Source organism: Pinus tabuliformis, chromosome X (genome assembly GCF_031772625.1).
Source record: "Pinus tabuliformis cultivar Carrire ecotype Pingquan chromosome X, CPIR1, whole genome shotgun sequence".
Lineage (NCBI taxonomy): Eukaryota > Viridiplantae > Streptophyta > Pinopsida > Pinales > Pinaceae > Pinus > Pinus tabuliformis.
In genome coordinates, this window is record NC_142308.1 from 558,359,344 (window position 1) to 558,371,726 (window position 12,383).

Genomic DNA, 12,383 nt, shown 5'->3' on the forward strand with positions numbered 1-12,383 from the left:
CACAGTTTGTTTTGCAGTTTGTTGGACAGCCTGAAGCCCTGAAGACAGTCCTCAGATTTTGCAAGCGCAAGGAAAAGTTCATCAGCCTATTTTTAGCTGCAAGTTTAGCCGTGACAGAGGTGATCGCTCCAGGCAAGTTTTCAAACCTCTTCACCTCATAGCATTTCATATTCAGACGAACATGTCTTTTATGCCGGCCGACTAGAATTTGAATGGATTCTTGATATGAAGAAAAGGGTCGGGTAATTATGTGAGTGTAGAATGTAATTTCTTCCACAAATCTCTTTTAATTTAGCAATGCCAGTTCACATTATAAGAATCAAGGAATAGGTAAAGAAATAACCTTGGATCATAGCTCCGGCAAAAAGATATTCTTTGACCAGAGCTCTTGCGAAACTACAGGTGATATTGTTGTAGACGTACCTTTTATTGTCATTTGGTTTTATGCCTTATCTCGAGTGTACCTTTTATTGTTTTTATGCCTTATCTCGATTCTCAAAGGTACTGTAGTCGAAACGAATGGGTGGGTGAGCGTTAGGGAAGTCGAGCGTCAAAACAAAGACTAATAATATTACCTATTGCTGGAGGAAACATTCTCGGCCTCGTTTGTCTTGTTTTTCCCTCTGCATGGTGCAGATACAGTGATAGTCAACCTTACTGACACCTATTTTTCTCTATTTATTTTTCCCTTGGCATAATGACAGTTAGGTTCCTTTCTTTGAGTGGTTTTTCCTCATCTTCATTTTTCCCATTGCACGGTGACATTTTGGGGAAGTTTCTACCCTAACTCAATTGTGTTTGATTGCAAGGTAGTTGAGGAGTGTAATTGTGTTTGATTGTAAGGTAGTTGAGGAGTGTGTGATATACCTGGGCAAGAAAAGATAATGTCAACAAAATTCTAAAACAAAAGAAAACAATGGTCCACACCACGAGAGATTAATTTTGAAAGCCCTTGATTGGAAAAAAAATAACAATTTCAAAGCTATTGATTGAAAAATAGCAGTTTTCAAAGCCAGATAAAATTTTCAAGTATCCCGTAGCAATCTTAATCTATCGAGACTGGTATTAGATTACAATCCTAATTCCATACTCTGGATTGGATTATAGAAAGAGGCACACAAATGGACTAAGAACATAGCACAAAATCCCCAGGACAGGGAGCTGCCGCCTCCTAACCAACATTTTTTCAGTATCACAAAGGCTTCATGTGATACTTCTCATGAACAGATTTCTGTTTTAATATTTATGCCCCAAGAGGCTTCCATTGACAGGTGGTCTGCTTCTCCTATACTGATACTTGCAGTTGTGTGAATTTGTTATTTTATATCAAACATCCAACTTCCACTATAGTATCTGTTCACTGTGCATGATTTGTGTTATTTTCATGGCCTTCTCATGGGGTTGGAATAACAATCAGTTGATCTTCATGAATTCATTTCTGTTTTCTCATAATGATAAAATTGGAGTTAAACTCTCATTTGTTTGCGGTGTTTTATGAATATGAACAATCTCTTTACAAATCGTTAGACTTCCTCTAAAGCTTGGGTTAAACTCTTTATTTCATTTGCCTGCATTGTTTCATGAATATGAACAATTTCTATCTACAAATCCTAAAAATTCCTATTGAAATGGATCCTCTTTTCGTACGTCTGTCCAGATTGAGCTCTGACACGACGTCTTCTGCATTTTGATGGGGGTTCGGAGGACAACCAATGCTTTTTCTCTGTTAACTTGTCAAACTAGAACTTTGGGTTGTATGGTTTCACTTGCACCATCAACATATTTCTTTCATGCCATTCTTCTTGACTGGAAAGATTCAATGATGCGTTTTTATGGCAGTTGATCATGAAACTATATTGTTGCATCTTTAGAACATGGAAAGCTTCAGTGATGTCTAGATTAATACAAACTCTCCGCAATACTAGATTAATACAAGCCTTTTTTATAGCCTCCATGAAACATACACAATTGCATATGTTCCCTCTTCTACGAAAGGGTGCAGTTGGAAAGCCATGTCCTGAGGCATGAATGCGTAGCTTTATCCCCAAAGGTTGAATGCTTAATACAAGTTATATTCTTTGTTGAATCCCATATTCAAATCCCAAGGGATAATCTCAGGATATAACCAATGTAGCCCCCTAAATGGTTAACTTCCAGTCACAGTTACTGAGGGTAAACTCTGATCTGTCTAATAAAATAGCAGGTACCAGTTCACATGATGCCAAGTGTATCTAGGGGTTCAGTGCTTTGAGTGGGGTCCTAACTACTAACTTAGGTTAATGAAGCCATTCAAGTGACTTGGAGATCTTCTGTGTACATCATCCATAGAGAGATTATTATACGCATATGAGGACGCTTCAAACCATTCTGTGGGTTTTGACAGGTTATGTAGCTTGCCTGGCATATATGTTGCCCATGCAATTATTAATGTGCAGATGCACAGTGATCAGGATACAAAATCTGAGTAGGCTCCTATCTATGTCTCAACAGTATCTGGGATTTTGTTTATTTATGTTGGAAATCATACCCTGTTTGACTCAGTTGCTCTGAATTTTTCTGGACATACCGAGAAGTTTGGATCTGCCTATTACTCTCTTACAAGTTAGAAGATGTCATTGCAGCTGCAATGATATCCTGTGTGACTTTTGGGGACTCAAGGAGCAGTGTTGAAGGCTCTATGAATGCTTTCTAAGATGCAATGGAGCTATCTAATATTTGACATTTTCCTGGGGGAAAACTATTGATGATCAATTGTCAGCATCCGATTGTGTGGCTGCACATGCATAAAGTGAATAATCTTGTGGAAATGCATTATGAAAGGCTAGAGCTGATGCAGATGGCTAAGTTTGCTTTTTTATAAAAGTTCTATAATAGGAGATAGTTAAGTCGATTGCAGTAGTAGCATTAAAAGTCCTGGAAAGGCAATGTAACACTTGAGCATCAACATTTACTTCAGTGTCAAAATGGAACACTCAGGCTTTATAATAAGCTGGGATGGTGGATATATTGATGCATGATAATATCCCGTGAGCTTGGTTGGGCATACACATCATTCCCTCTTAAAATCTAAAGCTGAGTTGATATTATGAGGAACACAATATTTCTGATAGATTAGGGAGATTATTGGTTATGTATGTGTTCAAAACTTGCTTCATTGCTAGGAAGATAAATTGCTTTACATTGAACAACATATTTTTGTCATGTATTTGAAATGAAATATGCTTTTCGATGATCTATGGTGAACACGTCTCCCACATGAACATCTGCTGGTTTCCAAGGAGAACACAGTCCGTAGTAGGGGCAAGTTCTCATGATCTATCTATTTATTGGGCTGAGGCTCCTCCCTAATTCTCTTCAACATATGTCATTCTACTCTGAATTCTGCATGTGTGGTGCGTAAGAAACTGACATACTAACAATTCCACACCTAAGGATAGGTAGGAGGTGAGGTCATACTAACAATTCGACACCTAAGCATAAGTATGAGGTGAGGTCATTCAAAGCCCTTCCTTTCAGGTCATGAAATTACATGGGTTGGTAAGGCTAAAATTATATTCAAACTGCCCACATTCTTTCTCCTTTCACATCATACTCCATTTCCCCCTTTTTAACTTTGTACAAAAAGAAAATGGGAATTGAATTACTCCTCTTTTCCAGATTGCTGCATTTAGGTGGATTGGTCAGGCTGCAAATAAATAGAAACTGCCCATGATAGTCCGCAATCTGGCCACTGTTATGTGATTGATGGAATCTGATTGTTGGTATGGTCTGCCCGCTGTTTTTAGGGTCCTGTTTCTAATAGTTCTTCTATATGCCTGGACTGAAGGAATGTGTGAACTTTCAGATTCAATAGCTATAGATGGTGTTTGACGAGCGTGTTCACTATATGCAATGCCTGCTTTTCAACATCCCTAAAATGTGCAGAAATGCACAAGCCCAGTGAGTACACCCGAATATAGCATATTAAAGAAAAAAAAAATTGTGCATTGTTCACATCATACTTAATATATCATAAATTATTACAAAGCCATATGGAGTCCAGTCGGCCTTTTAGAAGGGTCTAGAAAGGGTAAATTAAGTGAGTGAAATACATGGAAAATGCCTTGATTGAACAACATCTCTTAATGTGTAGGATCAGTATTAGGATTGGCTGAGAAATTTTCCTATTTCATTGATGTTTTGCCGGTACTGTAAGACTATAAGCATTTTTGAGCCGCTTGAGGTGCTTCTAAATTCCAACAAAATGTAGCTTTTCCCTGAATCAAATAACAAGCATTTCGTTAACGTGGATTACCTTGGGTGGTTAATATGAGAGGTTATTCTCCTCCCCGTGTAGGTTGTGCCCTTATTATTGTTTCACCATCAACAGTTAGCCTTCTTAGATTAGATTCCGCATTCATGTCACATCTTCTTTGACTAGAATTCTGTATTGTGGTGAAATTGATGAATTGCAGGTACTCCTATCACGGGAAAAAGAAACCTCTTGTTCTATTATGGAGACAACCTTGACACCGAATGCCATTCCTCTATTGCTGAATGGTTGCACCGAGATTCAACCACTACTTCAGATAATCGATGTAGGTTCTGTTACCTCATTGAAAACAACATCCTCGCACTTCCACATTACTCTATCTGATGGAGCACATCAACATAAGACTTTGCTACCATCCGCATATGGCCCACAAGTTGTCTCTGGAGACATCCAAATTGGATCAATAATTCTGCTCAAAAAAGTAGCTTGCACAGTGCTCCAAAACTCCTCGTAAGGCCCACCATTTGAAATCAACCTCTTTTACCTTTTCCCGCCTAGCCGTTTTTTGCATCAAAAGAAGGAAAATGGAATCTTTATTAATTCATTTCTTACTTGTTTACATAAGGTCCATCCGAGTCGTTGAGCTTGAAGTTGTGAAGCGCTCAACAACGTTGATGAAGGACACATCGACGCTGCAACATGCACAGGCGGGTTCAGCCCAATTTAGCTCTTCGTCAGCTGAAGATACCTTGCCCTCTTTAGTTACTCCACCACCTACGGCAACAACTACAACAATTCCATTCACGGCACTCAACCCTTACCGAAAGTATTGGTCTATCCAAGGTAGAGCATCTGCGAAGACATCATTGAAGGCATACAACAATGTGCGAGGCTCAGGAAAAGTTTTCGGATTTGACCTTATCAACCGTGATAAGGAAGAGATCCACCTTTCTGCATTTGCTGAACTGGTCGAATCTCTTTACAATCTAATTCAGGTTGGGCAACTATACATTGTATCAAATGGCACAGTGAGAGAAGCAAATCCAAACTACAACCACCTCAAGAACAAATGGGAGATTTACTTGTCTGCTGCTTCCACTATCAATCCATGTCCTACAGATGATCCAACGTTTCCGTACCAGAGCTTTCACTTCAAGAATACTGCTGAAGTAAAAAATGCAACTCCAAATACAAATGTAGATGTCATTGGTGTTGTTACTTCCACGTCACCTGCATCAACAATTCGACGAAAAGATGGAAGTGAGACACTAAGGAAAACACTCATACTAAAGGACAGGTCGGGTTTTAGCATTGATGTAACATTATGGGGAGACCACTGTGACTATATCGGACAACATCTTTCTGAATTCTACTCTTTCGACAACCCACCAATTCTTGCAATCAAAGGAGGCCGCGTGTCTGAATTTAATGGCACCACAATAGGGACGATACCAACGAGCACTCTCACAATAAATCCACAGGTTGAAGAAACTCGTCAACTACATGCATGGTTCCGTGAAACCGGCTATAGCTCTTCTTCTCCATCTTTGAGTAGAAACTATGGTGTTGCTTCAAAACGTGCCCTGCCACGAAACACGTTTCATGAAATTGCTGGCATGCAGCCCTCTGATAAAGCAATCTGGGTTTCAGTTCGAGCAACAATTACTGCTCTTCATATGGATGACTTCTACTTTCTAGCATGTCCACTAGATTTCAATGGAAAACAATGCATGAAGAAGGTTGTGGAGCATTCTAACAATCTTTGGCATTGTACAAAATGTAACGGTGACTTCCCAGAATGTGACTACCGTTACAAACTCAAAATTGAGCTACATGACCACACCGGGAATCTACAGAACGTCACAGTTTTCAATGATGCAGGGAACGAGCTCATGGGCATCACAGCTAAAGACCTGTTCCTACTTTCTATCGAACCAACTGATCTACAGGAAATTTGTGGCCGGATTTCAGGGCATCGCTTCCAGCTAACACTTTCCATTAAAACAGATTACTTCAACGGTGTTCAACGCTTGCAACCAATACTGATCAATTCAGAGGAAATTCAATATGCCTCTGCATGCAAGGAAGCGCTCACTGACATTCAAGCACTGTCCGCTCCAAAACGACCTATTGTTCGCCGCCTGTGAACTTTTTCTTAAGGCTTCATCTACCACGCCTGTTTGTACATAAACAAACATTTCCACACAACTAATTGTCTCATCTTTGTAAATTACACACCCATGTTATTATGATGAAACCTGTAGTTTTCATTGCAAATACTCTCTTCCAGTCATTCCAACATATGTATGTTTTCCATTTACATTTTACGTAATATAAATATCAACATTTGTAAAGAGTCACTACATATGTGTCTCGTTCGTTCTCTACATGCTACACATTGATCCCTTGCTTGCTAAGCTATTCATTTTATCGCTCAAACATGTCAAACAAATTTTTTTTTAAGAAAAGGGAACGAAATATTTTGAATCTTGTTTCTCTCCTCTCAATGAAAGATACTGAAATGACATATGATTTCATAGCATTCCTAATTGCATGTTTTCCCTTCTACCTAATGTACCTATCTTCACCGATGTTGAACTAAAAAAAAATTAAATCTATGTTCAAAATATAATGTTCCAATTTCACAATGGATGTGCACCCAATAAAATGAGATACCAAACATGCACTACTTGTTTACGAAAACTAACAACTATTACTTGTACTTGTTTAGATATGCCACCAAACAATCAACTTGCGGCCAAAAACAAGCGGCGACGTATTCTTTATGCACAACAAAAGGATCGAATAAATGCACGACATCGACTACTTTATGAACAGCACAACAACCCTACTACTTCCTCTACATCCCTTCCCACCTCAAATGCTCTCCCACCTATATAAACCAACCCAGCACACGTTCATCATATCCAATATAACCCTCCCCTTAACGAAGAACACCGTCGCTTTCGAGAAAGGATTGATGGACTTTCTACCTTGCATGTTTACACAACATGCAAGGAAGCATACCCAGGAATGAAAACAAAGCTCTTCCACAATAGACTCTCTTGTTTTCGTTGTGCATCATCTAAATCTACCAATCGTTTTTTCTGAACTAAACAACATGGACCCTGGAGAACAACCCTGTGTCCTTCACCAATTAACCCAAGTTGAAGAAATGCTCATCGCACGTGTCAACCCCATTCTACAAGTTACTCATTCCCGTGGTGGTCAATATAAATATAGTGGCCATACAATTAGCTTCCCTCAAGATATCACAAGTATTGCCAAATACTTACCCCGGATGCTCTCTGACTTAGACATCCTCATTGTGAAAAGGCAAAATCCATCTGGAAAGGCTTACGAATTCTACGTTTGCAAATCACGTGTCCTTTCAGCCCTTGAATACAAAATAAAATATGACCCTTACTACTGTGATGTTCAATTGAATTCATCTACAATTTCTACGCTGCCAGATCTCCCTACAGACATTTCTTCTCTTCTCCACAGTGTAACCACCTCCTCTTTTGAACCCCATCAAACCACTACTGATACCACTTATAATCCTGATGATGTCATGCTACCTCCATTAGAAATCCAACCCTCTTCTTTCGTTCCAGTCCTCCCAAATTCATGTACCGAGCGTGACCACATTTGTAATTATTTGCACTCGACCCATTCAAGTTCAACAAGCTCTATCGATTGGCCTCCAATATCTCCAACCGCTATAAATGAATACAACGCCATCGGCCTCCTTGCCATGGCATTCCCCACACTCTTCCCTACAGGCATTGCAATGATCATGCAACCAAGACTTACAAAAGTTGAAATGCATGAATATGCTTTGCACTTGCTTCACTACCATGATAACCGCTTTGGCCAACACCCAAGATTCCGCTACTATCTTTATAGCATTCTAATGCGCCACCGTAGCCAAGCAACAGCCAGTGTCTTCGTGAAGAAGTACATTGAGAACAACTTGCCAACAACGGTATCAGACCTACGCCAGTGTCTTCATGACTCTCCGGATTCAAGATTGCCAGAGCAAATAATGAGGTTTGGGTCAGCTCTACGAGGAACACGGTCTTTCTGGAATAAACACCGATCTGAGCTGACTGACATGATCACGCAAATAGGAAGCCCAACATTCTTCTTCACTCTCAGTGCAGCTGATACTAAATGGCATGACTTGCACACGATCATGCCCACAAGTGTTCATTCCACTTTAGTCAACCCCTTCCAATGGAAAATCCAAAACATAATTAAAAACCCACATCTAACAGCCCAATATATGCATTGTAGATTTACAATTTTCCTTGAAGAAATCCTTCAAAAAGGCCTCCATGCAACCGACTACTGGTGCAGGTATTATTTAATATCCATATCCCTCTACATTAATTTTATAAATTGCATATACATGTATTAACTGAATGTACCCTTCATGTTATATTCAGATACGAATGACAACATAGAGGATCCGCACACATTCATGGCTTCCTTTGGCTACAAAATGCACCAGACATGGACACACTTGATTGGGACAATGCATTAGAAGTTGCTAATGCACAGAAATATTTCGACCACTATGTAACTGCTTGGAATCCACGTCAGGCAGAACATCGAACTATTCCGCTTCACCAGTCAACAATTCATAACCCGTGTCTCCTTGACACAGCATCAATATTCGCATCCAATCAATTTGAAGACTACACAGAGCTTGTCAACTGCGTTCAACGTCATACAAAGTGTCATGAATCTTCCTGCCTTCGTAAGAAAGACAATGTGCTTAGCTGCCGATATGGAGTACCGTGGGAATTGAAGTCCACTTCTTCACTTTTCATTGATGATAAGGGTCATAAAACCTATGTCCCTGCTCGCAATGATGAAAGATTGAATATTCACAACGCCGATCTACTCTCTATTTGGAGAGCAAATGTTGATTGCCAACCAGTCCTTTCTCGCCATGCTGTATTGAAATATATTTCAAAATATGCAACAAAAGTAGAGACAAGATCTGAGAGCTACTGTCAAATGCTATCGCGACTATCACAAAGTGCCCTTCCAGAAGCACCTACTAGTGGTGTCATCCGGAAACTCCTTACAGAAACCATTGCAGATAGAGACATTGGTGCACAAGGAATATGCCATATGTTACAAAAGTTACCTCTCTCTCTTTGCAACCGTACATTCCGTTCTTTGAATGTCAATAGGGCTGTTTTCAAGCGTGTTTCGCAAGATACTGAAAATCCTGGTTTGACACCAAACTTTATCGTTGCGTATATGAACAGGCCTGCCTCACTAGAAGCACTGCCCCTCCTTGAAGCTGCTCGCTCGTGGTCATATTCTGCCCAGCGGAGAAGAAACCACTGGAAACACATATTCCCCCCAATGATTGTACATGTCTTGCCCCATTACAATGTCATTCCTTCCTCTACTAATCCTTCTTATGCCACCTTCTGTTGGAGTGAATTACTCTTGTATTTCCCCTTCCGAACACTCCCTGATGATATCGGTTCAAATGATGCAGAAATTATTGCACACTGGGAACAAAAAAAGGGTGCATATACACCATGGCATGTCCATCGCGAACCCGAAAACCCACAAAGCCCACCTACTGAAGATCAACCTACCCCACACACCCCCCCTGATTCCATTCAGCTGGATGAATGGCAAATCCTCTCTCAACTACACCCAGGTTACAATATTGCAATTGATGACCTCGACATGATTGGCTACCGCGACTTCGATGTCAACCACAATTGGTCACAAAATACTGTCCCTCCCCCCTTGCAAGAAACTGCCATCAATTTCATTGAATTCAACCGCTCACCCATTCAAAACCAACATCATTCATTTTCCAACCTTCCCCATGAGCATACATTATCCCCTACCCAAAGCATAGCTTTCACCGCTGTTTTTTCACACTTCAAAACCCCTTCTCCAAAATCCCCACGGCAGATCATCGTACAAGGAACAGCTGGCACAGGAAAATCCCATTTGATTAAATGCCTTCACCAAGCATTTGTGGAAATCTCGCCAGCCAACAAAAACCCTTTATTGTTACTTGCGCCAACCGGCGTTGCAGCTTTCAACATAAATGCCCTCACAATTCATTCTGCCCTTCATATGCCTATCCAGACAATGCATCCTCTCGAAGGCCAGCCGCTCCTACACCTGCAAGAGCAACTCCGTCATGTAGAATACATCCTCATTGACGAAATGAGCTTCATTGGTCCAAAAATGCTTTCTCGCATTGATGATCGTCTAAGAGAGGCATTCCCTCTTCATCGGAATACACCATTTGCTAATCGCTCAATTATCCTTGTCGGAGATTTAGGCCAACTCCCACCTGTGAAAGACATTCCTTTATATGCCGGGACATCGCGTGGCACTGCACTTTGGCGCAGCTTCGACATATTCATAACACTTTCAACTGTTTTCCGTCAACAAGGAGCTAGCTCGTCCCAGGTTGCTTTCCGGCAAATACTCGCAAATCTTAGGAATGGAATATCTACACTTGAAGATTGGCAACATCTAATGTCAAGAACAAGTTCCTCTCTTACACATGAAGAGAAATGCACATTCGATGAGTCCATGCACCTATTCGCAACAAACAACGTAGTTGTCTTGCATAATAAGAAAATGCTCAAACAATTGAACATCCCAGTAGCACTTTGCTCTGCGGAACAACAAAGACAGAAAACTCCTACTACAACGGAAGATGAGCACCTACCTGCAAAGGTGCTCTTATGCAGTGAACAAAAAGTTATGCTCACCAACAACTTATGGGTACATGCAGGCCTTGTCAATGGCGCGCTTGGGAAGGTCATCTCAATATTTTATTCAACTGACTCAAAGCCCCCAGCATTACCATCCTCTGTGGTTGTTGACTTTCAACAATACAGAGGAACACCGTGGGACATTTCACACCCAACATATGTACCCATTCCTCCCATCACAAGGGGTGCATGCCGTCAGATACCACTTCAAATGGCATGGGCTTTAACGATACACAAGTCACAAGGAATGACATTAGACAAAGCAACAGTGGACATCGGCACCAGAGAACACCAAGGGCTAACATTCACAGCAATTTCAAGAATGCGGTCACTAGCGGACATACACATCAATCCAGCATTCCCATTCTCCCGCATTGCACAAATGCACAAGAATCCATATCTTAAGCATAGACAGCAAGAGGAATCATTCCTTGCATCAAAATCTATCCAGGTTAATACACTTTTGCCAATCATACAACCTGCCTTCCAGAATTACCCACATGGTAAACACCACTCACTACATAACGAAGTTTCACATACATTTCTTGCTATTACATTTAATTTCATATTATTTTATACTCATTTGGAATCGTTTAATTTATTTCGAATATTCAAACAAAATCGTCAAACATATTCATTGTCAGTTACATTGTTTCCTTTTTGGATGCCAACAGGTATGAATACATGCTACCTACGCCAGTTGTACGAGTGTTGCGAAGAAATCCAGCAACAAGAACTTACATTACAAGATATGCAAACAAGGATTCTGCCACAACAATCCACGCCACTTTACCGTTTGTGCCCAGCAATTACGTTGTTAAAGAATATAAGGAAACTACTTAAAATTACAATTCACATCCATGAAAGGGATGCACACAGGCAGATGCGACATCAACTGCAGGAACAGCTCGCACAACATGGCACCACAATAAACACTAACTGGTGTTGCCGATGCCATGGCCCATCATGCATATATGATTAGCGGCTCATTCTCAATTACATCTCTACATAATGCTTTTATTGTACATATGCTTACAAGCCAACAAATACTTTCATTGTATATATCTTTACTTATATCTGGCATGTTTAGTTATATCTTAATAGAACTGTTCTCTGTTGTATGAACAAAGAGTATTCAAGTACGTGGTCCACTGCTCTTTGTTTTGGGTTTTATGATTCAACCAACAACTTTTTTTATAAAGAAACACGTTTCTCACTTTAGATAGGTCGATGTTTACAACAACCTATTAGGGAAATTTTCATTCAGCTCTTTAATTCTTTCTATTAGTGTTGATAGGGTCAAAATCTGCATATTGTTTTTTATCATTTACCCAGTTGATGACTAGCTCTGTCTC

At 40.2% G+C, this 12,383-nt stretch overlaps 1 protein-coding gene across 1 annotated transcript; it reads left to right on the plus strand.

Annotated features, from left to right (window-relative positions):
• Positions 1-8,770: 8,770 nt before the first annotated feature.
• Positions 8,771-11,871, plus strand: LOC149141240 (uncharacterized). The gene is made up of 3 exons (XM_089451195.1): positions 8,771-9,101; positions 9,201-11,163; positions 11,703-11,871. The coding sequence occupies exons 1-3, from the start codon at positions 8,771-8,773 to the stop codon at positions 11,869-11,871; spliced, it is 2,463 nt and encodes an 820-aa protein (XP_089307321.1).
• Positions 11,872-12,383: the final 512 nt, after the last annotated feature.